The 26,882-nt window shown below is 43.8% G+C and overlaps 1 protein-coding gene across 1 annotated transcript in view; it reads right to left on the reverse strand.

Moving 5' to 3' along the window:
• Positions 1-443: 443 nt before the first annotated feature.
• Positions 444-26,882, reverse strand: part of RDH10 (retinol dehydrogenase 10 (all-trans)) — a 27,927-nt gene continuing 1,488 nt past the window's right edge. Inside the window, exons 2-7 of the mRNA XM_010846978.1 lie at positions 26,746-26,882; positions 24,887-25,122; positions 4,105-4,203; positions 2,770-2,915; positions 810-941; positions 444-703 (exon numbers count right to left, since the gene is read on the reverse strand). Of these exons, the coding sequence (XP_010845280.1) occupies positions 580-703; positions 810-941; positions 2,770-2,915; positions 4,105-4,203; positions 24,887-25,122; positions 26,746-26,882 (874 nt within the window). The 3' untranslated portion in view covers positions 444-579. The remainder of the gene's footprint in view (positions 704-809; positions 942-2,769; positions 2,916-4,104; positions 4,204-24,886; positions 25,123-26,745) is intronic.

The raw sequence follows: 26,882 nt of genomic DNA on the forward strand, positions 1-26,882 counted from the left end.
CAGACATCCTCTACTTCCAATTGATGGAGATTTCAAAATGCCTTTTTAAAAGGGCTGTATATATACACACACCATGAAAGAGCCACACAGGCTTTGCAAAGCTGAAACTTAGAAAACATGAGAAAATACAGCACTGTCAGTCCTTGAAGTTGCAAGGGTGTCAACTTGCTAGAGATTAATTACAAGAATTAATAAACTCTATGGGAATGAAGGAAAACAAACACATGAAACACAGTCATTATCATCTTGAGACTTCCTGTTCATTCCAAAAATAATAATAATAATGGTGGCCTGGCGACGTCACACAGCCGTTGTCTAAAAGACTGGACTGGTCTTAGGGTTCTGCCTGCAAAGGACCCCGTTGGCAACGACTTAAGCTCACTTCTGCTGATCACGATTTCCAAGTACTCTAGTCAGTTAATTTACACTTTATTTATTCTTGTAAAAAGCTGATTTGAAAAAAAAAACAAAAAAAACATGGATGTAGAATCCAGAGAGTATCAGTCAAGCTGATGTGGGTCGGACTAAGATATCCTGATCGTCTTCTGGTAGAAATGATATTCCATACAAAAAAGACCCTCAGATTCCGTTTTTCGCTTCGTTGTTGTTTGTGGCTTGTTTCCTTTGAGCGATAAAGGGGTACATACACTTGTCTGCTCCTAGGAACCGATACATGCACACAACTGCTTCAAAAGGGAGGATGCTGGAAAAGGAAGAGTCACAGTTAGCAAACGTGAGATATGGTGTGTTTGTTAAATTACAGGGTGGGTGTGGGAAGGCCCGCCGAGGGGGGAGGCCCTCACACTCACCTCTTCATGAAGGTCACGATGTACATGAGGCGGGGCGTGCAGATCATGGGCTGGTCGGTGAGGATGGCCTTCATGGCCTGCTTCACGCAGTAGTCGGGCTTCAGAGGGGGCAGGAAAGGCTCGATTTCTTTCCTGGGAGTTACACATTCAAGATTAAATTAAGAATTCACATAAAATATGGAAGGCTGGAAATACGTATCAAAACACCAAGGGTGATGTTACCTGAGCAATAGGATTTACAATCGGTTTTGTTCACTTCGTTGTGCTTTCACTGTATTTTCCAAATTTTCCTACTGTGAACATATTTTATTTGCATTGTCTGGAAAACAAGTTTTGTTTTGTTTTGTTTTTTTAATAAAAGAAAAGCAGAATTGGTCTGCTTTTCTGTAAAGTGAGAAAGTTGTGTTTTCAAAATGCCTTGGAATGTATTTCAAATTATTATTATTTTTTTCTTTCAATTGAAAAAAGAGAGGGTGTCTGACATAACAAACAGTAAACCCAAACAGGATGCCAAATTAGCATTAAGTGTAGTTCAAATGATGGTGTGTAAACACCGACATAAACCTTCCTGAGAGAAAGAAAATTCAGCTGTGTGCCTCCCTGGATGCCTGGAGAGGAAAAGCCCGGGGCTTTTTTAGGGGGTGGGGGGAGGAGTGAGAGGGGTGGTGTCTCTGAAATGAAGTGCACGGGAGACAGCCTACCTTCAGCTGAATTCATCCAGTTTCCCGTAGAAGTAACTTAACAGAATTTACCCTCCCCCATTTTTCATTGTCCAGCCCCCAGAGCTTTGGACACCCGCTGTGATGCTAAATAGGAGACAGAGCTCCTCAGACCCTCTGCAACTGGTTCTTAAGTTTGTAAGAGGCAAAAGCCAAACCAACACACACACACACACACACACAGAAAAAGAGGTGGGGTCCAGTCCACTCCCAGTCTGGACCTGGACTCAGCCTGAGATTGAAATGATTCAAGCCACCTCCACTTACTTCACAGCCGGGCCAGGTTCAGGATGTGTCAAGATTGGCCCTGACCCACGGGGAACTGGCTCACTTATCTCACTTTGTCTTTCAAATTCATCTAAGCAAAGATCTCGCAGTGAGCATGTCTCCGCAAGTGTCCTCTTCGTGAGTCACGGCTTTGTTTATTCTGTGTAGCTCGAGTCAGATGTGACTTGACATGGCTATTCCCACGTGCCTCCTTTCAAAGTGTGGGGGTGTTTTATTTCATTTGTAGAAAATCTCAATGTTTCTTCTCATTCTGTCAGAGTGACTCTAGCTACAGACACTCTCTGCAAAAAGGAAGTTCCCAAATGTGGGAAGGGTCTTTTTGGAAGAAAGGCCACCCTCCTCAGTGGCAGTGACACTGTTCTGTATCCAAACCAAAGTCACATTTATGTGCAAACATGGATGTTAAGGGGCTTCCCAGGTGGTGCAATGGTAAAGAACCCTCCTGCCAATGCAGAAGATGCAAGAGACGTGGGTTCAATCCCTGGGTTGGGCAGATCCCCTGGAGGGCATAGTAACCTGCTCCAGGATTCTTACCTGGAGGATCCCACGGACAGAGGAGCCTGGTGGGCTACAGTCCATAGGGTTGCAAAGAGTCGGACATGACTGAGGGACTGTGCACTAACTACATTGATGTTAAAGAAAGAAAATCACTTCCAAAGTAGTAGCTTCTAAGTAAAATCCTAGGTATTTGCTCCCTGAAGGACAGAGAGGTCGTTTCCTACTGATGCTCCTTGCCTTCTGCAAATTAATACCAGCCCTTGCTTGTCAATCACACATGCATCAACTTGACAAACCTTGACCAATGAAAACTACACGTGAGCTAAAATGTCAGCTGTGGAAGTGCCAGGCTGCTTACGGTTGGAGATCTGACTGATTTCACATAGTCTCCCAAGATGAAAAGATGGTTTGTTAGAACTGCTAATCGTCAGCATTGAGGCGGGTCCTTTACTGACCTGATTCGGCAGCCCCTGAACATGCCAGTGTCCACCAGGTAAGGGCAGACCAACGTTGTTTTAATTCCATCCTTCTCTGCGGCCTTTAACTCATGGCTCAGGGATTCATGAAAACCCACGACTCCAAATTTACTGGCGCAGTAGTCCTGGGGGCAAAGCACAGAGGGCAGAGGTACTCAGCATAGTGCACATTCCGGACCAAGCCCCAGGCTGCCCCGTTACTCAGGTTACAAGTCTGATACAAAAGGTTACAGGTGACTAAGCAAAAAAAAGGAGAGCATTCTAAAAGACGGGTATCTGATGTGGTTTGGTGCAGAAATAATATTTTCAAAGCAACAGCAGAAACAGATGAACACTTTTTGCCACATCAACGAAGTATCAGATTACTTTGGGGGAAGTTACCACAAAGGAGTCTATGAAAGCTAACAAGCTGGGGCTAAAAATGGAGAGAGGCTCACTTTGAAGTGTCTGGAAAATTTACAAATGGCCTCTTGTTCAGTAAAGGAGACTGAAAAACCAGTTTGTTTAAATTAATGCTAGGAGAACAAAGGAGACTAGAGCTGGAGTTATGAGCTGTTATGATCCAATTTTCTTTTTAAGGGCCAAGTGAAAATGGAAATGATAACTCCACCTTGTAAAACTTCAACTAGAACTCAACCTAAGGACTCACGGTATAGAAAAGAAGTTCTCCATTATCCAACTTTAAATGTAGGAATGGAAATGTACAATACAGAAGCCGTCCTTGCGCATCCTTTTGCATATTCGCATGGGCTGATGTTTCCTATTTTCTGCTACAGGCACCCGTGGGACAAACACGGAACAACACACACATTCATGCTTTGTAACTTGAAGTTGGTGAAGAACAGGGTCTGATTAAGCCCAGTTCCACAGACTTAACATGCGGACACCTCATACCCACCCTAACCATCTCATCTGATGAGATAACACAAGATAGCTCACTTTTGACAAGCTGACCAAAACAGAGTGTCAACCTTTAGCCTCATTTATCTGTTCTCTGGGGCACTGCCAGTGCCCTCCAGTCTCATCTTGACCCTGTGTCTCCCACTGTCGTCAAGTAAAACTGCTAATGAGAATGGGGCCACACTGAGGACCGGCCCACCTACTCCTGCTGCTGCCGCTGGTCTGTCAAACTAGTGTAAGTTTATGGCAGAATATGTGCAGGTGGTGGGTGCTGGGGTGCACTCCACAAACAGCACACAGGTAGCTTCCAGGGGCTCGTAGGAAAATGAGGGCAGCAGGCATGCTTCTAGGACTGTGGTGTATTTGTGACGAGATGAACTGATTGAAAGCAGGAGATGCTTTATAATGACAAACCTCAACTCCAGCAGTGCTGAACAATCCCAAGGAACTCGCAACTGTCACAATATGACCATGATTAATCTCCAGCATGGTAGGAAGAAAAGCCTTAGTGGTCTGCAAGAAAAGGAAGATGTAAGCTTCAGAAATGACCTATGGATTTCACCTAAAAAACAAAAAAACAACGAAACCAAACCAAACCCCACCAACTCAAGATCATGAAACAAAGTTTTATCCATATAATGCTACATTCCCCAATTTGTTTTAAAATATTTCCCATTTATCAAAAACAGACGATCCCTGAAGCGTCCTGGTTCACTTAGCACCGTGTCATTGGCATGGCAAGCCTATCACAAGCCGTGACCCACAAGACTGTAACACAAGCGCTTTCGGGGACCATGTCCAGAGATGAAAAGAAAGCCATTAGGAGAGGCTCTTTATCACCTTTCAAGTGAGTTATCTGCTAATCTAAACTACTCCTGGGTCAGAGATCTTTTCATGCTTGTGACAGCTGAGTGCAGCATCTCATGGTCTGGGAGGGACCTCCCGCTGCCCACAAATAGGAGGCTCCTGTAATGTTTGCCTCATGACTACGTCTACTCAGCAACAGACCCATGAAGGCTGAGATATTCCAGCAGCATCTTCAAACATCCAAGCTGTATTATCAGAGTCTACTCACAGGAGGTAAAGTATTTTAGGTGTAAAGAAAGAGGGTAAAAGTACAGAATAGTTTTAATGAAAACTGTGTCCTAACGCTAACTTTACATGACAACAGCTCATGGCATCTGACTGACCCAGCTCTGCTGTGGGGTTTCCTGGGGAGTGTCTTTCCCGTGGAGGCAGGTGACCAGCCCTAGGGGGACAGAGCATGTGGCAGAAGCTCCAGGGCAGTGGACCCAGAGGTGGCATCCATTTCTCATTTCACTAAACTTCTCTTTTCCCTCTAGCTTTCATGCCTTCAAGACACAAAGCTGTAATTTTTCTTTTTTTAAATTACTTCAAATTGCTTAAGATAATCTATTAACTACTCCACTAGGCTCCCAACAGTTTTATAACCTGCTTCCTAAAAGAAAGCAGCAAAGAGCAATCCATCTACTGCTGAGTTATATCCCACTGCCAACACAGCTTCCCATGATTTATGAAGTTAAAAAAAAAGCCCAAACACTACCCAGTGGACTTAAAGAAGAGTTGCATTCCCTCCTCAGAGGATTTTCCGGTTAAGACATCACTGAATTTTTGCACACGTATATGATTTGCTCTGATAACTTTTGTGTGGACAAGATCAAACAGTCATTCCATTAATTTTGAAGTTTTTTCCATGTTCCAACCCGTGATGCATTGTCAGATGAAATTTTGTGAAGCAGCCCAAGGTCTTCCCCAGTCTGACTCCTGATCATCATATAACCCCTCGGTCCCCACTTACATCCATGGTGGGCTCTGCACTGTTGTTCCCTGAAAGTCGCTCAGTCATGTCCGACTCTGCAACCCCATGGAATTCTCCAGGCCACAATACTGGAGTAGGTAGCCCTTTCCTTCTCCAGGGGATCTTCCCAACCCAGGGATCGAACCCAGGTCTCCCTCATTGCAGGCGGATTCTTTACCAGCTGAGCCACAAGGGAAGACCAAGAATACTGGAGTGGGTAGCCTATTCCTTCTCCAGCGGACCTTCCCAACCCAGGAATCGAAGAGGTGTCTCCTGCATTGCAGGCAGATTCTTTATCAACTGAGCTACTAGGGAAGCCTGGGTCATGCTTATTCTCATCTGTACAGTTTTACCCGTGAACTCAACTCTTTTCTGACAATCTGCCCCCAAAGTCTTCTTATAAAACTCGAACTGTAATATCAATCACGTATTTACATAGCCTCTCATGCTTTTCAAAGTGCTTTATGTTAATTATGTCATCGGAGCCCCTTAAAAATTCTCTAACACAGGTAGTTAAGAGTGTTAAGTCTTCAATGTTATTCCACTCACCTTGACTTTGTCCATATAACCAGTATCATTCACTGTGACAAATAATTATATGTTCTGTGGTAATTTGGGTTTTTTTAATTGTTTTCAGTTTACAGCACCTGCAAACTCTAGGCTTTATAACTTGTACATGAGCACTATATCACAGAATTACAATAAAGTAACATCACAGGGAAACTTATCTACATCAATCTAAACTAAAAACACATCCTTCAGTACTCATGCCTATGAGCCTTCTTTTAAATATCTGATTATAATCAATTGTTTCTAGATTAGCTCAAAAGTATAAAATTTAGTCTTGACGTTATTCAGAGATCACTTCTAAGTATTAATAGTTTCCCTCGTCTTGGAAGAGAAGGATAGATTTAGCATGAAGGTCCTATTTTTAAGTTAAGAAATTAGAAGGACTTGAGAGTAAATCCTAAGCGATTACACACAGTACAGAATACTAGCAGGAATCTGCTATGTGGTTATAACAAATCCGAGTCGCTGACCGTGGTCATCCCCAGCCTGTGTCCATGCTAACTCTACCAGGTGGCCAGCCCTCCCCAGAAACCCAGATGCCCAGTGGGCTGGCTCTAATAACTTCTCCATGTTGGTGCTTGCAGGTGTTAAAGGACTAATCCATATCCCAGCACATATGAAGGCAGGTAACTGTTTTAAGTTCCTCACTGTTTTTAACTTCTTGCAAGGTTCTAAAACGGATTCATGTCCCCTCTAGCCCTGCTGGAATTAACTTATTCCTTCAACCGGTATTTCTTGAACACCTATTACATGCAGGACCTGATTACGATCTGGCCAAGCAATGATGGGGAACACGTGAGCAGGTCTCATTCCTGTCTCTAAGCAGACTTTTATACTCAGATGGCACCAGTGGTAAAGAACCTGCCTGCCAATGCAGGAGACAGAGGAGATGTGGGTTCGATCCTTGGGTTGGAAAGATCTCCTAGAGAAGAGCATGGCAACTCACTCCACTATTCTTGCCTGAAGAATCCTGTGGACAGAGGAGCCTGACGGGTTTCAGTCCATGGGGTTGCAAATAGTTGGACATGACTGAAGCAACTTGGCATACTCACCAGCACCAAACTGTGTTACGTCAGTACAACAAATAGAAAACAGTTCTGGTTCATCCTTCACAAAAGTAGCGTGCTGCAGCTGCATATGCTAAAAAGTCTGATTTGAACCTGCTTCCCCTCCCACCCCACAAAGCAGTTTGGAGGGACATTTAAGCTGCTGGGTTTGTGCTTAAAGGAAATAAGAAAAAAGAACAAGAGAAACAAAAGGATCCAAATATAGCTATGTGACTAAAGTCTTTTCCAACTGTGTGTTGTAAACATATTTTTTAGGGAAACTGGCTTCATTTTAAGTAGCTAGTAAAGTGTGACACAGGTTTGTTTGTTTTAGTATGAAACTTTCTTTAGAGGGAGGGGTTGATTTTTTTTTTTAAAGGGGTGTGGCAAGTCAAAGATTCTTGTAAAATATGTGACTTCTTTTCCCCATCCAGGGACAAATTTGGCCTTCTATAGAAACAAAACCCAGTGTGTCATTATGCTTTTTTACCTTCCAAGGCAAAGGCCTATGTTCATCTAGAAAGGCTCACTACTTACAGGTCTAACACTACAGTTACTACAACTCCTAGCAGACCAGGGACAACACACCAGGCGCTGAGGAAACTGGGAGGGGAAGTGAGCCATTCAAGGGCTGGGTGGCCTTGGGACCCCTACTGATTGCCTTCCAAAGCTGGTGGCCACCACTCAGCTCCTCCTGGGTGCTGGGCGGAGGCAAGCCTGGGGGAAAAGCTTTCATACCAGGGCCGCTCAGGTTTCTTTTTAAACCCAAGTTTGCACGGCTCAGGCTGGAGCCTGATCCACGTGACTGAGCACTGAGGCTGTTAATCATTTCCTTTGCTGCCTGAATGGAGGCGAGCAATTACTGCCCAGGCGTTCTTTCCACAACCAAACCCCTGCCTTGTGTCTGGGGCGCATTACCACATACGCTTTGATCAACACGAAGCCTGGTCCTCATGTTAGGAATAAAAAAAAAAAAAAGGCTGTAAATGGGTGGCGAGAAAGCATCGTGTTCTCAGGAACTTTCCAGAGTAACCCGACAAGTTTTCCTTTCTAATTACTCTTGCCCTCGACAGTCTGGTGGGTGACATCTGAGATAGCACATCATATTCTGTCCTTGACACGGTTTGACAGCACAAAGAAACCTGGCACTTTGTAATGAATTACTAATGTGCACAAATATCGTAGCACGCGTGAGGGGGGACCAGCAAGAGGCGAGGCGCTGGTTGCCATGACACCAGTCAGTTCAAGCTCAGGTTCGTGATCTTCAACTTTGTCTCAGACTCGTTAGAAGAACATAAAGAGCAAATCTGCGGCTCACACCCAAAAGGTTTGAGTGTAAATTCACGCACGGGCTGCTCACAGTGAATCTGAGAGGGGCAACTCAGAGAGCCTGCTGAACACCGCTGAAGGATGAACTATCAGGAGTTACCAGCTAGTCAAGGGATCTCTAAAGGAAGTACATTTCATCAGTCACCAGAGTTAGCAGGTCCCAACGGTAGCTGGCAAGGTTAGCCTGATGCTTAGCCTAAGCCTGACTGTGCTGATGGGGACTTCAGGTCCTATTTGGTGGTGATGGTATAATCGCTGAGTCTCTTTGTGATCCTATGGACTGTAGCCGGCCAGGCTCTTCTGTCCAGGCAAGAATACTGGAGTGGGTTGCCGTTTCTCTTCCCCATCCAGGGATCGAACCTGGGTCTCCTGCACTGTAGACAGATTCTTTACTGACTGAGCCACCAGGGAAGCCCGCACTCCAAGATCTGTCCTCTTATTCAAATGTCTGAGACACGGGGGAGGACATTTAGTTTGTTATCAGGAAAACGTGGTTGACTCTTGAGCAGGGCAGGGGTGGGGGGGCTGAGTCAGCAACCAGTATATACCAATTTGTATGTTCAGTGAGACAACTTAGAGTTGGAAGGGACCCAGTGGGATTAGTTTATCTGCAAAAGAGAAAACTTTTAGTAATGGACTCTGGCTAAAAAGTGTGATAAGAGACTTTTGATTACCTGTGTTGAATTTTATCACAAGACTCCAATATCATAACCTGCAACTGGCTGACAGGGTTGCTATGTGACTAAAAAGAAAAGAAAAGAAAGAAGAAGGATATTCAAATGGACACTGACATTGCTATGAAAACATGCTTCGCAAGTTTAATATCTCCATAGCTCCTCAGGGTTCCTCTTCAAAGCATTGGGACCTTTGAAAGATAACTGTAAAGGTCATATTTATAATATAAACAAGAACTTCTTAAACAGAAGTGTGACTGGACATAGACATGACATGTCATATCTTGAGAAATCTTTGAGTGTTAGGTTTACGCCAAATTAACTCCCAACAGTTCCAACCCTCCAGACCATTCTTGGTGCTCTTAATGACAGACTGCAATGCAGAGCCTGCAGCTGCACTGTCAGGACAAATTAACCTAAAGTTAAACAAAAGAGAATGTGAAGAAATGCGGTATCCGGCAAAGTCTGACTCGAGAAATTTCGAGATTGATGACATTTTAAAGGTATAGGTAAAACACTCAGAATATGTTTTCCATATTTGCGAGTTTTTCGAGGTTAATGGACACTGAGCGAGGAGCAAAGCTCATTTCTCACAGTAGGAAAAGGCTACATCCTCTATTTTTGTGCATTTACCTGACTGTCCTGTGGTTAATTCAAGAAAAGGCATCTTAAAAAAAAAATCATTTTGAAGTATTTCTCTCTCACCTGAATGTCCAAAAATAACACAGAAAACTTTCATTTCTAAGTGAAGTCGCTCAGTCGTGTTCGACTCTTTTAGACTTTATGGACTGTGGCTCGCCAGGCTCCTCAGTCCATGGGATTTTCCAGGCAAGAGTACTGGAGTGGGTTGCCATTTCCTTCTCCAGGGAGTCTTTCTGATCCAGGGATCAAACCGGTGTCTCTAGTGTCTCCTGCACTGGCAGGCGGGTTCTATACCACTGCGCCATCTAGGAATCCAACACAAATTCAGAAATTCATGTAATGCGATGACAGCCCTTTTTCCCCTTTCCTGTTTGGGTATGTTTGTAGAGACAAGAAAGATCTCCTGACAAACTGTGCAATAGAGTCTCAAAGATACTGAAGGCTGGAATGAGTCTCAGACTTAACAAGATCAAAGTCTCTATGTGCTTGATATAAAATATTCTCTCTTTAGCTATAGAGAATATGTCATAATCATCAAATTCCTATCAATGTTACATCTACTGTCCTTTTTCTGATTATTCTGAGCCCACAGGGATTGGTTTAACATTTAGAGGCATCAGCAGTTAATACCTAACACACATGCATGAGTCTACTCCTGCAGTTGCCCTGCAACCAAGAAGCTAATGAAAGAGCTGGGCTTTTCAAAGGAACACCTAGATGATGACACCATTAGTTATTCAGCAAAAATAAATGCTTCATTAACTTGCCTTCCCACTGTTAAAACATAGGATGGATCTAGCTTGAGGCAGGGATTCAGATATCAACATTCCCTGACACTTCAGAGTTCACTGTGCAGAAATGCCAGAAAGGAAAGGACTTAAAAACTCAATGTGTCTGGAAAGTACACTGGCCTTTACTGTCCAGAGACCACATAGTTCTGTCAATCACTTAACCTTCCTTGTTAATTGACCTCTCTTGGCTTAACTCATTTGGGAGACAAAAAGGAGATAGCCAAGATTTCTTAGCTCAAAAGTGTGATGATGGCTTATATCCAATCATTCATCCTTCGATTCCCACCACATGTTCAATACAGAAGTCTTAACACTGAGGTATTACTTGCCTAAGACTCTCATAAATGACTCAGTAAGGTATCAACTCCATTAGCGCAGTTGCCAGCATCTGGTGAGCAGCAAAAATATCTGTTCATTAAACATTTATATGTTGTCATGACTGTGCCTTTTATAGTAAGATAATTTGAATCCATGCCTCTCATCTAGTAAAAAAAAATTACAATCATTTTTCTGTCTTTTACTTGAGTCCACAGATGCCCAGTGTGTTAAAAGAAACGATGGAAAAAAAAAAAAAAAAAAAGAGCGAGACAATGAATGCTGCCCACTGGTTCCGAAATGCTACATTCCCTGACCCTCCCCCAGCTGAGTCCTAGATGATCAAAGGAGTATGCCATGAGCTCCAGTTCGCGCCCCTTCCTCGATTTAATAACTCTTTATAGAACAGTGAAAATCGCCCGAAAAATTGCAAATAGTCTGCTAACAACAGGTTGTCATTAATCCCTTTGCTTTGCTTTCACATCACCGAAAGTGTAATAAAGACAGATCTTCCCAAGGGCAGGGGCTTCAATTCTGCTCCAGAGACTGGTAACCACTTCCGGGAGGCTCATCCACAGGCACAAGGGCTCAGCCACTGCCTAGGTGGCAGGACACCCCCCCACCCCCACCCCACCCCCGCCGCCAAACCACAGCCCAGCAAGGCCCCCATGATCACTTTCTGTCATCTCTTGTACTTCATATGTGCAAAGAGTTCAAATTCTTCTCTACCTTCTAGGGTGCTTATTGTAGGAGTCTTTGTAAAAAATCAAATCTTTACCTAAACTCAAGGTACATCTCATCAAGAGCTTACTCCTAAAAACTTTCCTTATTCTTAGGCATGCACTGTAACAATTCAGAACTCACTCACTGTGTATGAGGGTCTATGAGGCACCTGTATTGTGCTAGGTATTGTTTAAAAACATCTTTGCAATCGCATGGACTGTAGCCTGCCAGACTCCTCTGCCGATGGGATTTACTAGGCAAGAATCCTGGAGTGGGTTGCCATCTCCTCCTCCAGGGGATCTTGCTAACCCAGGGATCAAACCCACACATCTTCTGCACTGGCAGGCAGATTCTTTACCACTGAGCAACCTGGGAAGCCCTTCTGAAACAAACTTAAGGATTGTAAAAGCCATGTTTTCTAGAAATCGGTTCTCAAACTACGCTATACATTGGAATCATCTGGGGAAGTTCCTTCTGATGCTGGGGCACACCCTGGACCAGTTATATCCCGGAGGGAGTTCAGCACCGGAGCCAGCGTTCCCCAGGTGACTCTGTTGTGCAGCTGCATTTGAGAGCCTAAGAAGAGAGTCATCTTGCCCTTAGCGCCACTGACATTTTGTGTTGGATGATGTTATGCTGTGGGAGGGCTGTCTTGTGCATTGTAGGATGTTAGGCAGTATCTCCGGCCTCTACCCACTAGATGCCAGAAATAACCGCACCAGTTCTGACCCAGGAAAATGTCTTTAGATGTGGCCAAATGCCCCTGGTGAGGAAGAGTCCCCATGAGAACCACTCTTTAGAAGGAATTCGCACATTAGTAAATTAGGTTCCATGTGGTCCAGTGATGATTTTTTCTGAGCTCTAATTCTCATATTGTCATCACATTTTCTAGCTTTGAAAGACATTCTAGACTTTAAAAAAAAAATCACAACTTAAATTCACAACTTATATTCAATCACTTGTTGATTGGGTTAGGCTCAAAAGCCCATTCTTTCTGGTTTACATGTCAAAACCTTCACCACTCTAGCACTCACTTCAGAAATACTGTTGAAGGTAAATAATGCTGACAATTTGCAGGGACCAGGAGTGGAGGAGGGGGATGCACAAGAGGCAAGGCCTCTGCCCTCCTGCAACTTGTTTTCAGTTGTTTTGGTCCTAGGCAGGAAGAACATAGCTCTTCAGCACACTGTGAAACTCCACCCTGGGCACAGCAACCAAGGGGAGGAGTGGGCAAGAGAGCATCTTTTAACAATGGCCTGGAACCACAAAAACAAAACAAACAAAATCCTAGACAAGGATGGACCCCAGCATCCATGGTCTGGCATTTTTCTAGTCTACAAAATTCCTAAAGGACTAACTAGCTCTGGGGAAAAAACATGCAGAGACTACTGAGAAGGTGGGAACGGAAATACACGCTCAAGAGCAGCTCCTCCACTAACTGTGGTGTGACAAGAACCACTTGGCATCTAAATCAAGGGCAGACCCTGACCCAGGAGGTCCGGGAGAGGCCTAAGCCTCCTAATGTGCAGCCTGGCAGGTAACACTACTGCTCTGGACCGCAGGCTGAGCAGAAGGTTGCAGTGTGAGCCAGCTAATGTCTACTCCAAATGTCAAGTGGCTTCAAATAGATTTCTCCTAGAAATTCAACAAAAAAGGCAGACTAATTTCTCTGCCCTCTCTCCTATCTGTGTTCTCTGAACCAGGGTATCTGGGGTTGAGAGGTCCTGTTCTTCACTCCACACATCCTTTCCCCAATAATGTTTTGTGAGACAAACACCAGTTCATATTGATGTCAAGAGCCCTGGGAGATTTGTATGGACAACGATGGGAGCTTATAGGTTGACTGTTTGGTTTGAATGTGTGTGTCCCTCCAAAATTCATGCTGAAACCTAATGCCCAATGTGATGTTGCTGGGTCATGAGGGTAGAGCCCTCATGAATGGGATATGTGCCCTTGTAAAAGAGACCCTTCCCCCTTCCACCATGTGATACAGCAAAGACAGCTGTCTAGAAACCAGGGAATGGGTCCTCACCAGACAACCCATCTCCCAGAGCCTTGACTTTGACCTCGTCCAGCCTCCAGAACTGTAAGCAAAAAGTTCCTGTTCTTTATATGCCCCTTAGTCCATGGTACTCTGCTCAAGGTGCCCAAATGGACTAAGACACCCCCATCCGCATTAGAACAAGCTCTCAAAAAGAGATCCAGAAGACTTCAAAATCCTTTCCCCTTATCTACAGAGCTTTGATGGCTTAGTTTTCAAGGCAAGGAACTTAGACCTTTTTAGCCTCAGTATTCACCTTTAAAAATTTTCCACATTTATTTTTTGAGGTTTTCATGCTTTGATTAGCCTACAAGAAAACCCTAATAGGAAAAGAACTATTCCTTTAAAAATCAGATGCTTAGTCCACAAGTTGGGACACTATCAGCTGGCCAAAGCTGCACAATTTTGAGAATCCATGATTACATTTTCTAAGCAAAGCTCGTGGAGTTATCTGGAATTCTGATCTCATAAGATTATTATATAACAGAATAAAGGTTTTACATTTTCCAGGAGATAAGCCTAGAACAAACCAACAAAAACCAAAACTCAAATCACACTGTTAATTGACATTTCAGTACCAAGTATTTACAGAACTTTCTTCAGCCGGTCCACCTAGAAGAGCCCTTTTTATTCATTACTTTCTGTGTCTGTCAGTGCTGACCTGCAAATTAGGAAGAGAAGGAAGCTGGGTGGCTAAGGATATACCACACTCTCCTTAATGAAGTAACCACCTCAGCTACAGACGACAGAAAATTATGGAAAAACACATGAACTGGGCTTTAGTAATAAAATTGTAGTGTGGTACTGGTTCTTTATAATTTTACATGCTTATCTAATTTATGGAGCAGACTTTGGGGGATATTAGGGTTAATTAGTCATTGCTAAACTAACCATGCTAATTAAAAAAAAAAAAAAGAACATTTAAAGGTGTATTCATACATTATACCACAAGGCACAAGCCTAAGTGACTCACAGGAGAATTTACCTTAGAACATGTGGCCTGGAGAAGTATCTGCAGAGCTACTACACTGAGGTCCTGGGCTTCCCTAGTGGCTTAGATGGTAAAGAATCTGCTTGCAATGTGGGAAGACCTTGGTTCGATCCCTGGGTCAGGAAGGATCCCCTGGAGAAGGGAATGGCTATACTCCAGTATTCTTGCCTGGAGAATTCCATGGACAGAGAAGTCTGATGAGCTACAGTCCGGGGTCGCAAAGAGCCTGACATGACTGAGTGCTCACACACAAACTAAGGTCCTGGGCTGAGGGTCTAGGTCCTAGATTCTTCCTTCCCCAGTGGAGCCCTTACGCAAGTCCCATAGCCTCTCTCGGTTTGTCTCCTCATCCATAAAAATGTGGATAATGGCTCTACTTAATTGAGAGTTGCTGTGAGCAGCAAATGAGAGAAGAGCGTTCATGAAAGGGTTTTGTAAAATTTAAGCGCTATATAAAAGTACAGTAAATGCACCCAAGGCTAATCAAGCATATATTTATAGGGTACTTGGGTTAGAAGTGCTATCTATTTTTGGTTATGTTGTTTCTTCAAGTTCCTGCCAGTTCCAGGTTCTTACCATGTATGGTTCCCAGGCCCCCTGCCCTCCGGGCAGTGTCAGACCACACTTCCGGCAAAAACCCCGCACTGGACCACCAGAAGCGGTCTCACACACCCGGGGCTGAAAGCTGCCCGCCCTCTTCCTCCAGGATCCTGGGAGATGCTCAGAAACAACAGACACTTTCCAGTAACACTTCTCTTCCTCCAGAATCCTGGGAGATGCTCGGGAACCACACACACTTTCCGGTAACACCTCTTCTCTTCCTCCAGGATCCTGGGAGATGCTCAGAAACAACAGACACTTTCCAGTAACACCTCTTCTCTAATCCTTTTCTTCAGTTCTGTTCTAAGGGTCAGAGAACCACCGTTTCAAAATACAAATGACACTGCTTGATGAAGGGGAGTCCAGCAAATATAAAAATACTAAAAGTCAGTCTGAACTATTTAACAATAATTTATCAGACCTGAGGTTTCTCTTTCCAGAGAGATTACAGAACTATCCTCATTAAAGAGAACCTTGAGAAATCAGTAGGGGGCAGTATGTTAATTACAATTTGCAGGTGGGAAAAAATTCAGGCTTTGAATTTGAAGTTTTCACTTGTCCTCAAGCTACCCATGTGCTTACATAAGTTACACCACAAATATTTTCCCAGTTACACTGATTTGGGAAGTGTTATTTTGAGCCTCATTGTTTAGAGTAACACTGAGAAGCTGAACCGTGTTAATATTCAGCAATTCCAGTACTAAGCCATTTGAAGGCAAGGCAAGAAATTCACATTTTTATGCAAGCGGCAAATGAGAAACACTTTGGTTTCCACAAGCCCCCCAAAATGCCAGTGCTTCCAATTTTAACACTGCTGCCACCTTTCACACATCTTTGTGGGATCTTTGGAAGTTTCACCCACCAAGTCATGTTGTGTTTCCAAATGTGAATTCACTGTAAGTGGCTTGTCACTTGGGCTCATTTGACAGCACTCAAGTTTGCGGCAGTAATTGCCCTTCCTTGTTCAATATTCTAGCAGCATTTGCTGCCGTGTTGGAAGTCTTATCATCATTATGAGAGGATATTCATTTTTTTTTTTTTCTCCCTGTGGTTCACTTAATTTTAGCTTCAGAGCATTTAGGAAAATGGTCCCTGACAGGTGTGAACTTGAGTTTTGAGGGACTTGACAAATAAAGTGAAAAAGAAAAAGAAACACCCTGGGAGCAGGCCATGCTGGATAAGAGCAAGTAAAAGACAGTGGCATCCTTTTGTCAGAAGGCATGTCAGAAGGCATGCCCGCCGGTGCTGTGATGGCGTAAGCCTGTGCAAACCCAGAGGTCCAGGTGATGGGAACTGGCTGGCCAGGTATGGCAGGGTGAACGAGATTAGGTCCTAAGGCCATGCTCTGACAACAATTACTCTAAACAGTGGTGTCTGATCAGGGTTAGACCACAATCTGGGAGGTTCTCTGAGACAGCCCTATCATGGGGCCCAGCTGTATGCTTTACCTGTCTACTGTATATTTTCAAAGAAAGAATTAAAAGATTCCATCCTCTGAGTAACTTTCTGGTTATGCTTACAAGGGGTCTCTGCCTAGGTCAGTTGATAGAACTTTAAGAAGGGGTTAGTTCTTTGAATAGCCAACTACACCAGTAACTTCTGAGATAAGAAATCACTCACTAAACCAAGGGAGATTAACACATTTTAATCCGATCCCTGGAGTTACAGGCTCAAAACACTGGATTTAACCCCTGCAGCTGAGGCAGGGAACAGGTCCCTATTTCTTAAGGACTCTCAAGAGTTTGTCACACTCCAGAGATGAACAACAAAAGGCCCTTTATCTTGGAACAACTAGTGGCTCTGTGTGGGGAAGGAAGACATAAATTCACCCTGCCAGGACACCCCCTAGTGGAATTTCAGCATAGTACAATTTGGGGGTCCAAAACCATCCCCGGTGTTTTGGACTTAACACAGCCTCTGGAGCACTTTTCCAAGTCCAGAGGCTGTAGCTGCACCATCCACGGTCAGGAGCCTTCTTCCTCACTGAGCACTCCCACACAAGCGCACGAACCACACACATCATCTCTCCATCCAGTCACATAGGCAGATTGCCGGATTAGGCAGAGACAAGTTGCCTACTTATCATCATTTCAGTTTCTGAAAGAACTAGAACAAGAATTTTAGATGAATCTGCTATTAATATTCCTTAACTCAAGGGGGGGAAAAAAACATTAAAAAAGAGTTTCCTACTGAAAAAAAATTATTCCCCCTCCCTATTGAGGGTATTAAACTGCTTGGAAGGAGTTTTCTGATTGTCACATCTTACATATGTTCAAATTACTCAAGTCAATTCACTAGAATTTGCCAAAGATCCTGAAAATCTGAAAAATGGTTAAGGTAAAGATAAATGTTGTTTTCAAACTGTGGTGCTGGAGAGGACTCTTGAAAGTTCCTCGGACTGCAAGGAGATCAAACCAGTCAATCCTAAAGGAAATCAACCCTGAATATTCACTGGAAGGACTGATGCTGAAGCTCCAATACTTTGGCCACCTGATACGAAGAGCTAACTCATTGGAAAAGACCCTGATGCTGGGAAAGACTGAAGGCAGGAGAACGGGGTGATAGAGGATGAGATGGTTGGATGGCATCACCGGCTCAATGGACATGAGTCTGAGCAAGCTCCAGGAAATAGTGAAGGATAGGGAAGCCTGGCCTGCTGCAGTCCATGGGGTCCCAAAGAGTCGAAGACAACTCAGTGACTGAGCAACAACAAAAGACAAATGTAGAAGAGAATACACTGAGAATGTGAGCAGTTAAGCATTTAAGCACAGGGTCTGCAGCCACGCTCTGGGCCACGGTGACCTGATCCTGCAGCCAATCGAATGGCTGAGGACTCTGCCAGGTGCTCCCCACTCAGTCTTTCTGAAAAAGCTAGTCCGGCAGTGTCAGCATTAGCGCAGGTTAACGAATGCTGCCACTCTGACGTGCCCTGTAGGTTAATGTCTACTTGGGCAGATACTGGATAAAGCCCTGGATGTAGAAATAATGAAGGAGAAAAGAACATCAATTTTGCTTCCAAAAACCAAGATTAAACAGCACATAATCAAACAAGAGAGTGCCATTCCCTGAACAAGGAACATGCAACTATTCTATTTCACAAAGACTGCCCCCTTTGGTATATCAAGACCCTATGAAGTTAATGTGAAAAGATTTCAAATGTGTTCGTTTTTCTTTCTCAGGAGTAGTGATATATTTTGTCTGAACTATTCAACTTTTGTCCCTGAGGAAGACGGGACCCAAATGGTAGGAGAGGTGAGTGTGCCGGCCCCTTCAGGCCCAGTGAGGCGATGGGCTTGGCAGGCAGGTGGAAATCGGCTTTGGAAGGCTGGAGCTGCCATGCTAACGAACCTGGACTTCACTCTGTGAACAATATGGTCACGCAAGGGCTTGGGGTAAGGTTCTAGTCAGCATAATCTTTAAGTAGGCATACGAGCAATTCAAGTCTGCTTAGGTACCCTCAGGTTGGCGAACAAAGGCTGGAAACAGGGAGAGAAGTTCACAGATTCTTTGCAGAGACCAGGCAAGAGGTGACGGAAGCACAGAGGAGGATGTGGCAATGGAAAGGAGAGGATCAAAGTACACAGTTTGGTGACCCACGAGTGTATGCAGGATCGAGGATTAAAGACATTGCTGATGTTTCCAGGCCTGGCATCTGCCACACACCAGGGGATTCAAGACGGGGCAAAGAGGAATCGCTTTCCATTTTGAGATTTGCTGGTTTTAGGGAATGCGTGGAAGAGGCAAGACAGTTGTATGAACTTGGGAACTCTCAGAAATCACAGTCAAAGCCACTGAAATAAAGAGACTACCCAGCTTGAGGAGCACAGTGAGAAGCGGTCTGAGCATGCCATACTAGACAGCCCTCAGATCTTGGAAGCAGGGAGAAGAGAGAACTGGGAAGATGAGAGGAGAAGCAGGAGAAAGTGGGCTTATTATGGCAGCAAGAGCGCCAGCATCTCAAAGAGATGCTTGACGGGCTCACTTTCGGTAGAAAGGTCATGCCACACACTGGATGTGGCCATTAAATAAGCCCCTGCCATTTTCTCATATGACATCGGTTACTTGGCAGTTGTTTTCCAAACAACTGAGATAACCAGATTACAACATATATCAAAGGTGCTAGGAAGATTTTTGTAGGATGGTTCCCTGCTCACACCGGTTACTTGTCATGTCATAGATGTTTATTTCTAGTAGCACTAGATTTGGGTCCAGCATGTAATGTATCAAATATAGACACTTGAGCTCAATGAGCACGTGATCTTATTTTATGTTAGGAAAGAAGGCTATGAAATGACCCTGAGAGGAATGTACAGAGTTCCAGGTACCCAAGCAGTTGCTATCTAAGAGACATTTTACTCGGTTTTTAACTGTGACCATGAGAATAACATGAAGTATGCTGACCCTATGTCAGTTTACAATTCAGTCCAAGACACAAAAAGTTTATTGCAGAAGCTCAAAACATTTGATGTTTATGCATATGAATTTATTTAATAACAAAAGCCAGCTTTAGTACAGACTTGAAAATGCATTACGACTTTCACATTTTTAGTCGCTGTCCTAAGACAGGAAAACAATACTCTATAAAATATTTACCCTAAGAATTCTTAATATTACATTTTGGAGGAGGAAGTATCAGCTACATAGTTTTATAAGAATACTTTAGAAGTGATTTTTTTTAAAAATTCCAAATCCAAGAAGCCACAAACAAAACTAGATTTCTCTAACCAGAGGACAGAGGAATACAGTATTTGAGATTAAAAACCAATAAATCACGTAAGAACTTCAACATTAATGATTAGGGACCATTCATGAGATATTAGGTACAACCATAGCACTAATGTCTTTAAGTGCTACATTACTCAGATCTAACTGGTAGGCTTTTACTTTTCCTGGATGGATTTTAACTAAATAGACTTTAGACACTTGGATATAGATAAATGCCCAATTCAGTAATTAGTATTTTAAAACTGTGAAACCTTTTAAGTTAAGTGGTCTATTAATTAACTACCAATTATCTTGTCTGACTATCATATCAATAGAAGTAAATTACCGACTAGCAATTTGACAGATTTAGCCCTTTACCATGCAAAATTTCTTTAGAACATAAAAAGGCTGGAGTTAAATGCTTTTGCTTCCCCCTTTTGGTTAATCGGGGATCAATTTGCTGCTCATGTATAAATGCCAAATGCAGCTCTTTGGTCAAAAAGGACCTACAGATAAATTCTGTCTTTTAGAAATGACAAGTTATGATTTTTTTTTTCCTTTTAAAGATTCCCTTTAAAAATAACAAGTGAAGCAAAATATTAATGTTTTTTGGAGAAACATGGGTTTGTAGCTCCTATGTGGAGGCCAGTTCTCCATATTTCAAAGGATACTAGAGAAGTATTTTCAAGTTTCTGCCTCTTACCCAGATACAGAGTGAGTCTAAATAGATATGGTTTCTCTGATTTATGCCAAAAGTCAAGAGCATTGTATTGCACACATTCCCATGTTCTTGTCCTAACTGAATGTTGCACAACAGATGATGCTGATTAAAACCTACCCACTAAATCTATTACTTCTTGACTGGTAACCAAGACAAGGTTCCGAGGAGAGCTGCTGGGCTAGAAGAACCCTGAGTATCACAGCTTTGTGAGCCCATGGACTGTAGCCTGCCAGGCTCCTTTGTCCATGGGATTCTTCAGGCAAGAATAGTAGAGTGGATTGCTGTTCCCTTCTCCAGGGGATCTTCCTGACCCAGAGATCAAATCTGGGTCTCCTGCATTGAGGGCAGATCTTTCACTGTCTAAGCCACCAAGTAAGCCCAGAGCAGACCGGAGGGCTGTGCAAAATAATGCTAAGTACTGCAAACACTTCTAATGGGTATGGAAATAGGTCCAAGGCTGAGAAGCAAGAAAGGAATTGCATCACAGACTTAGAGAATGAACTTATGGTTTCCAGGGAATGGGGGAAGGATGGGGGGAAAGGATAGTTAAGGAGTATGGGATGGACATGTACACACTGCTGTATTTAAAATGCAAAACCAACAAGGACCTACTGTATAGCACATAGAACTCTGCTCAATGTAATGTGGCAGCCTGGATGGGAGGGGAGTTTGGGGGAGAATGGATACATGTACATGTATGGCTGAGTCTCTTTGCAGTCCATGTGAAACTATTACAACCTTGTTAATTGGCTACACTCCAGTATAAAAGTTTAAAAAAAAAATCAAAAAAGAAATGAACCATGGCCAGAATCCTCTCCTTGAGGCTCAGCTAGAAACAGGAATGACTGCCATATATTCGAACTGAGCTGATTTAAACTTATCTATCAACCACCAGCCTTGCACCAACAAGCAGAGTCAATATACTATAGGAAAAAGCAAGCTTACAGGTGGGCCGGAGAATGGAAAAGTTGTGGATGAAAACAAAAGGAGAGACACGCGGTAACAAACATAAGATCCCTCACTTTGAGATCCTGTCAATCTTCCACAGCTTGAATTAGTCCAACATAATGCTTACCTTTTGAAACTTCAGAAGCCAGACTCATGGGAGCATTCTCTGAGTAGGTGATCTTCTAAATATTTAAGCAGAAGCCTAGCCTCTACTATCAAACATTTACTAAGTGACTAAGAGTAGAGTTCTGTTCCTGGCAGAGGAAAACAAACAGAGGTCCGTAACAAGTTGCCTTCAGACAGCGTGCCATCTACCTGGGGCTCCGGGGGAGCAATGGATCAGGAGGTACCCCAGAGAGCACACAGCAGGCACAAAGGATGAGGACGACAACAAACAGCGCGAGAGATCAACAGAAAGAAGAGCTCAGTTATTCAGCTGCAGCTTCATCAGAAAACAAAGGGCTGGACAAGATGGTCTCTCAGGATCCTTGTGGCTCCAACACATCAAAACACGAGAAAAGGGCCAGAGTGAGGATGCAGGTCATAGGAAGAACCTGAGCTAGCTCTGAAAAGATGTCTAGAGCGGAGCAGACGGCCTTCCAGGCCGGGGGAGTGGTACAAGGGGTGGTTTGAAATCGGAGCACCCACAGTGAACATCCACGCGGTTTCTAGTTCATTGCCTATGACTGTAGAGCTGGGTCAGGATCAACACACTGCTGATTATGTTATGAACACAGACATCAACTGCTACTTAAAAAGTCTGGCTCAAGGTGACCTGTTCCAATCACTGAACGAGTCTTGGCTCAGATGATCCACTCTTTAAAATGTATGGGGCAACTACTTTTCCCCACCCGGATGCAGTAAAAAGACACTGTGCTAGTTACCTTTTTCTGGAAGGAAAGCAGCACACGACAGTACATCTTGGAACAGTTACCACGAACATTTTCACCTAAGGGGACTACTGGAAGGGAAGCTGAATTCAGGTGGTTCTTAGACTACTCGATGCCCTCCCCCAAAGAAATCACTATAAAATTATAGTAAGTTGTCTTCTAAATGTTGGCTTGCTAGATTTCTTCCTAAATGGTTTGTAAGTCTTGGCAAGAAGTCAGAAACTCCAACTCTTAAAATGAATTTTCTGACTCAATTTTGAAAATAAATTCTGAGGTTTAGATGCTTAAGGGAAAAACAGCTGGAGAATTCAGGAGCCTCCCATAGTTTAATATGAAGTGACGTCATTCCTGTCAAAGCGTCCAAGAACTCCCTAAATTGTGCAGTTAAACAACATTTCCAAGCAAAGGAAGGACTCTGGGAAGGTGGCACATTCCTCATTGGTAGAGAGAGAGATTTGGTGCCACAAAAATTTTTCTGTTCAAAATTTAATTTCCTCCTTAGGTTAGAAAGTCTATCAACTGATGTGCATTTTTAAAGCTGAGGCTATGGATTTTTTATGCCTAAGATACTTGACTTGGCTCTCTTTTTATAGGATGTCTAACAAAAAGAAGCTTTCCTCTTACTAGTACCTAACTTCAGATTGTACAGGGTTTTTCTAAAAATCTGGTTATGTGTGACATTGTACAATTCAGCAAAATAATCAAGCAGGGCAATTGGGCACGGTGGTTAAACTTCAGAGTACTTTGTGGAGGTAAAGGTTCACAGTTTGGAAATGCATCATCTCAGAAGTGACTGGGAAAAAAAGAACAATCCTGGTGCCCATGGTTCATAACTAGTCAACTGATGGCTAGAGCTCTGTTTAAGAATGACAAATGGACTGAAATCAGATGCAGTTGCTAAGGCAGCCTCATCCTCACCAGGTTTTAAATATGAAAACTACAGTCTACCTGCAATTTATGTACATCTTTTATTTCAAGTGGTGGCTATTTGATTTACTCCAAATTATAAACACACAAGATTCCTGATGAACTGTGTTGCCAAGTTTATTCTCTTGCGCTGGCTTTTACCCACCTGATCAGCTGCCCCATTTCTGCGGCCCCCACGGGAACAGAATTTTTATTCAGTGTCCCATTCCCACTGCGCACCACACATACGCATCTACGTGTGTGCACGCGCACACACAAAACACACTTGAAGCCCTCCAAACTGTATTTGGCAACCTTACGCGCTTAAAACATAGGTATGAGTTAGCGTCTGTCATTTATACATTCATTTTTAGAGCTTTGGAAATGATTTAAAGCTCACGCTTGAATATACAACACTGAAATGAGCTTCTGCGGGGATCAGAGAAATGGCTTACTGTTCAAGGAGCAATGTTTCAACGAGTACTTCTAAAGCCAGATTAAGTTTTTAAGCAGTTGCTAAAAAATTAATGAGGTTTAATGTGACCTATTTAGGAGAAACAGTTCTTTATTGTGTTCTGTTAGAAGACTAATCCGCCTATGAGACAACAAATAAACAAAAATCCTATTTCCTTATCCCTTCTTTATTGGATCCCACCTGCCTACAAAAGTAAAAGGGGGTTAGAAGACCATAAAGTGGGTCAAGAGCGTACAGTTAAAGGGGAGAGCGTCACGCCTACTGTTAGAAAAGGTCAGCTGGCACACCGGGATAAGTTATGCCCCCGAGCAGAAGGCCCTCTCTCTCATCTATTTAGATGAGGTAATAGTTCTATGATGACTGGAGGCTGAAATGGTTCAAGTCCCTGTTTTGCCAGGTCTCAACCCCTCTGCCCCCTACAGAGGGACTCTGTGGTCCTTTCAGAGTGACTTCTTAGAGATATATCTTCTAAGCTGAGAAAGTTCTGAGATATGCCCCAATATGCCACAGACCCTGGGGATAGTCAGTGGATGGTAAGTGGCTGCCAGGGTGGCCTGACCACTCCCACCGGACCACAGATGCTGATCTCAGAATCTTTGGCGCTTTCTGAAATGTGGCTCAGCAGTAATTTGGAAGCCTAAACTCTGACTTTAGGAATTCATAAGAACAACTGATGTTTTACAAACTCAACAGAAAGTAAAATAAACAAACCCAGGGTTTTATACTCCCTCTTGTTATTTTTATGGCAATCTTTCAAACTAGTTCAAAATGTTCAGTCCTCTACCCTCTCCAGAAGTTCTGAATTGGGAGTGGGGGGCAGGGGGAGGAAAACAACCACTTAATAGTAACCAGCATACACTGTAATTCACCAGGGGGTGAAGAGAGAGTTGGAAGGAAGCTTTGTGGGTGAAAGAGTGCAGGTGGCTTTCAGGCTGGTACTGAAATCTCGCTCTTTCCCAACCTTCTTGCTGAGTATGGCCCAATAATAAAAACAAGGATGTTTATATTTACCCAGAAGTGTGCGTGGCAATTGACCATCATGGTTCTCTCAATGAGCTCATCGGGACATTCCAGGAGGTGATGCCCAGACACCACACCGGCGTTATTGACCAGGACAGAGACCTCACCGACTTCCTTCCGGACCCTTTCCGCTGTCAGGTAGACGTTCTCCCTCTTGCCCACATCACAGGTGTAGGTAAAAACCTGCAAGTTACAGTGGGGCAGAATTTCTTCCTCACCATTCCCAGCTGTCCTCAGAAGTCCAGATGAAGGGAAAAAAAATGGAACAGAGAAGGGACAGGAGGGGGGGTGCAAAACATGAGTCACGTGGCCATAGTAGGACAAAGATCACACAAAACAAAAATACTACAGTGAGCTTCAAGTTTCTAACACCACAAGGCTTGCCAATGACTGCACTTACAGCTGCCTTCCTCCCTCTAGTCTTTGGGAATTATAGCAATTTACTGGATAACTTTGCTTAGGGGAAAATCATGTAATTGTGACCAGCCCAATACAAGTCAGACCTCATGGGATTGGCTTTCTGGAGCTAAAGACACCTGGAATGAACAGATCTCAGCCCAGAGAGTAACACCTCCTCCTCCCAAACACACACACACAGACTCCTCTTTGGGGGGAACAGTGTTCAGAAGCAGCTCTTACTCTATTTAGTCTGTCTGCGAGCCCCGAGGCTCACAAATCAAAACTGTAATTAATAATCTGAACTCAGCCAAAGTCCAGAAATGAACCGAATTTGTTACAACAAAGTGAGGATCACACTGATTGGTCCTATCTGGAGTAGCTAAAACCCCCAAGCAGCAGCCTTACATAAACTGAGTTGACAGGTAAATGTGTGATTTTCCTGTATAAGAACTCAATCTAAAAACCTGATCTCTTCTCTGGAAAACAACCACCTTTCTCTTTTAGGTTTGGGCAGGGAGCACAGAAATCTGTTTGCTACCCTCATACCAATGGAGATGTACCAGTTTTAACCTTTGATTTTCTGACATAAAAGACAGGTGCCAAAAATTTTGGTGACAAATGATCGATATCGGGGAGGGGTGGTGTACAAGTTAATTCTCCCAATATAATTCGGTGTTTTCTCTGGAAATGAAAAAATTGTCAAAAAGCAAGAGCCATTATCAAATCCAGACCGATACTTATGGTCGGTTATGTTTTCCACTTTGGCTTTTTTTTTTTAAGTCTCAGACTCAGGTTAGTTAATAAATACCCAGAAATGCAGATTTCCTAAGGTTATCAAAAACATGGAATTAATTTTACAATAAGGCTTAAATCCTTCAAGCGTTTTCCCTTAAGAGGCCGGGTGTCTTTCAATCGGGCTGAGTATGTAACTCAAGCACTGACTTAACATCTCCGGTGCAACAATGTTAATTATTTTCCCGTGGCTAAACCTATAGTGAAATCATCAATGCTGCCCTCGTCTCAGCCCTTCAGACAGCAGTAACTTACGCGTATGTATCAATGAGAGAGTCTGAGAACAACTTCCCAAAGACACTAGTTTCTCCTTCCCAAACGAGACTGAGACATCTCTTTAGGATTCAAACCGGGGGTCCCAAGTTCCCTTGCCCTGCTTAGACTCTGAGGGCTTAGGAAAGCCCACAGTCTTCCCCAAAGGGACTGGACCTCCGTTAAGACCGGGCTTTGGCACACTTTCTCCCTTCTGATACAGAAGGGCTCATGCCCCTGATCAGGGGGCAAATTCCACTCGCGGAAGCCTGGGCTGCAGGGGGTAGGGTGCTCTTCCTCGAGAGCAGGACCGGCTGTGACAGTGGGGTTCCGGCGCCCTCAGGGGGAGGGCGCGGGGGTGGGAAGAGGCTTGACCCAACAATGCCGCGGGCGCCGGTCCGAGTTACCTTGCAGCGCCGCGGCGTCGGCCGCCTCCAGGTCGCGGTAGATGTGGCGCACCATGCCCGCCGTCTCCTCGTTGCTCTGGGTGTTGATGTCCCAGAGCACCAGCAGCGCCCGGCGTCGGGCGAACTCGAGCGCGAAG

Source organism: Bison bison, unplaced genomic scaffold (assembly GCF_000754665.1).
Source record: "Bison bison bison isolate TAMUID 2011002044 unplaced genomic scaffold, Bison_UMD1.0 scf7180017864241, whole genome shotgun sequence".
Lineage (NCBI taxonomy): Eukaryota > Metazoa > Chordata > Mammalia > Artiodactyla > Bovidae > Bison > Bison bison.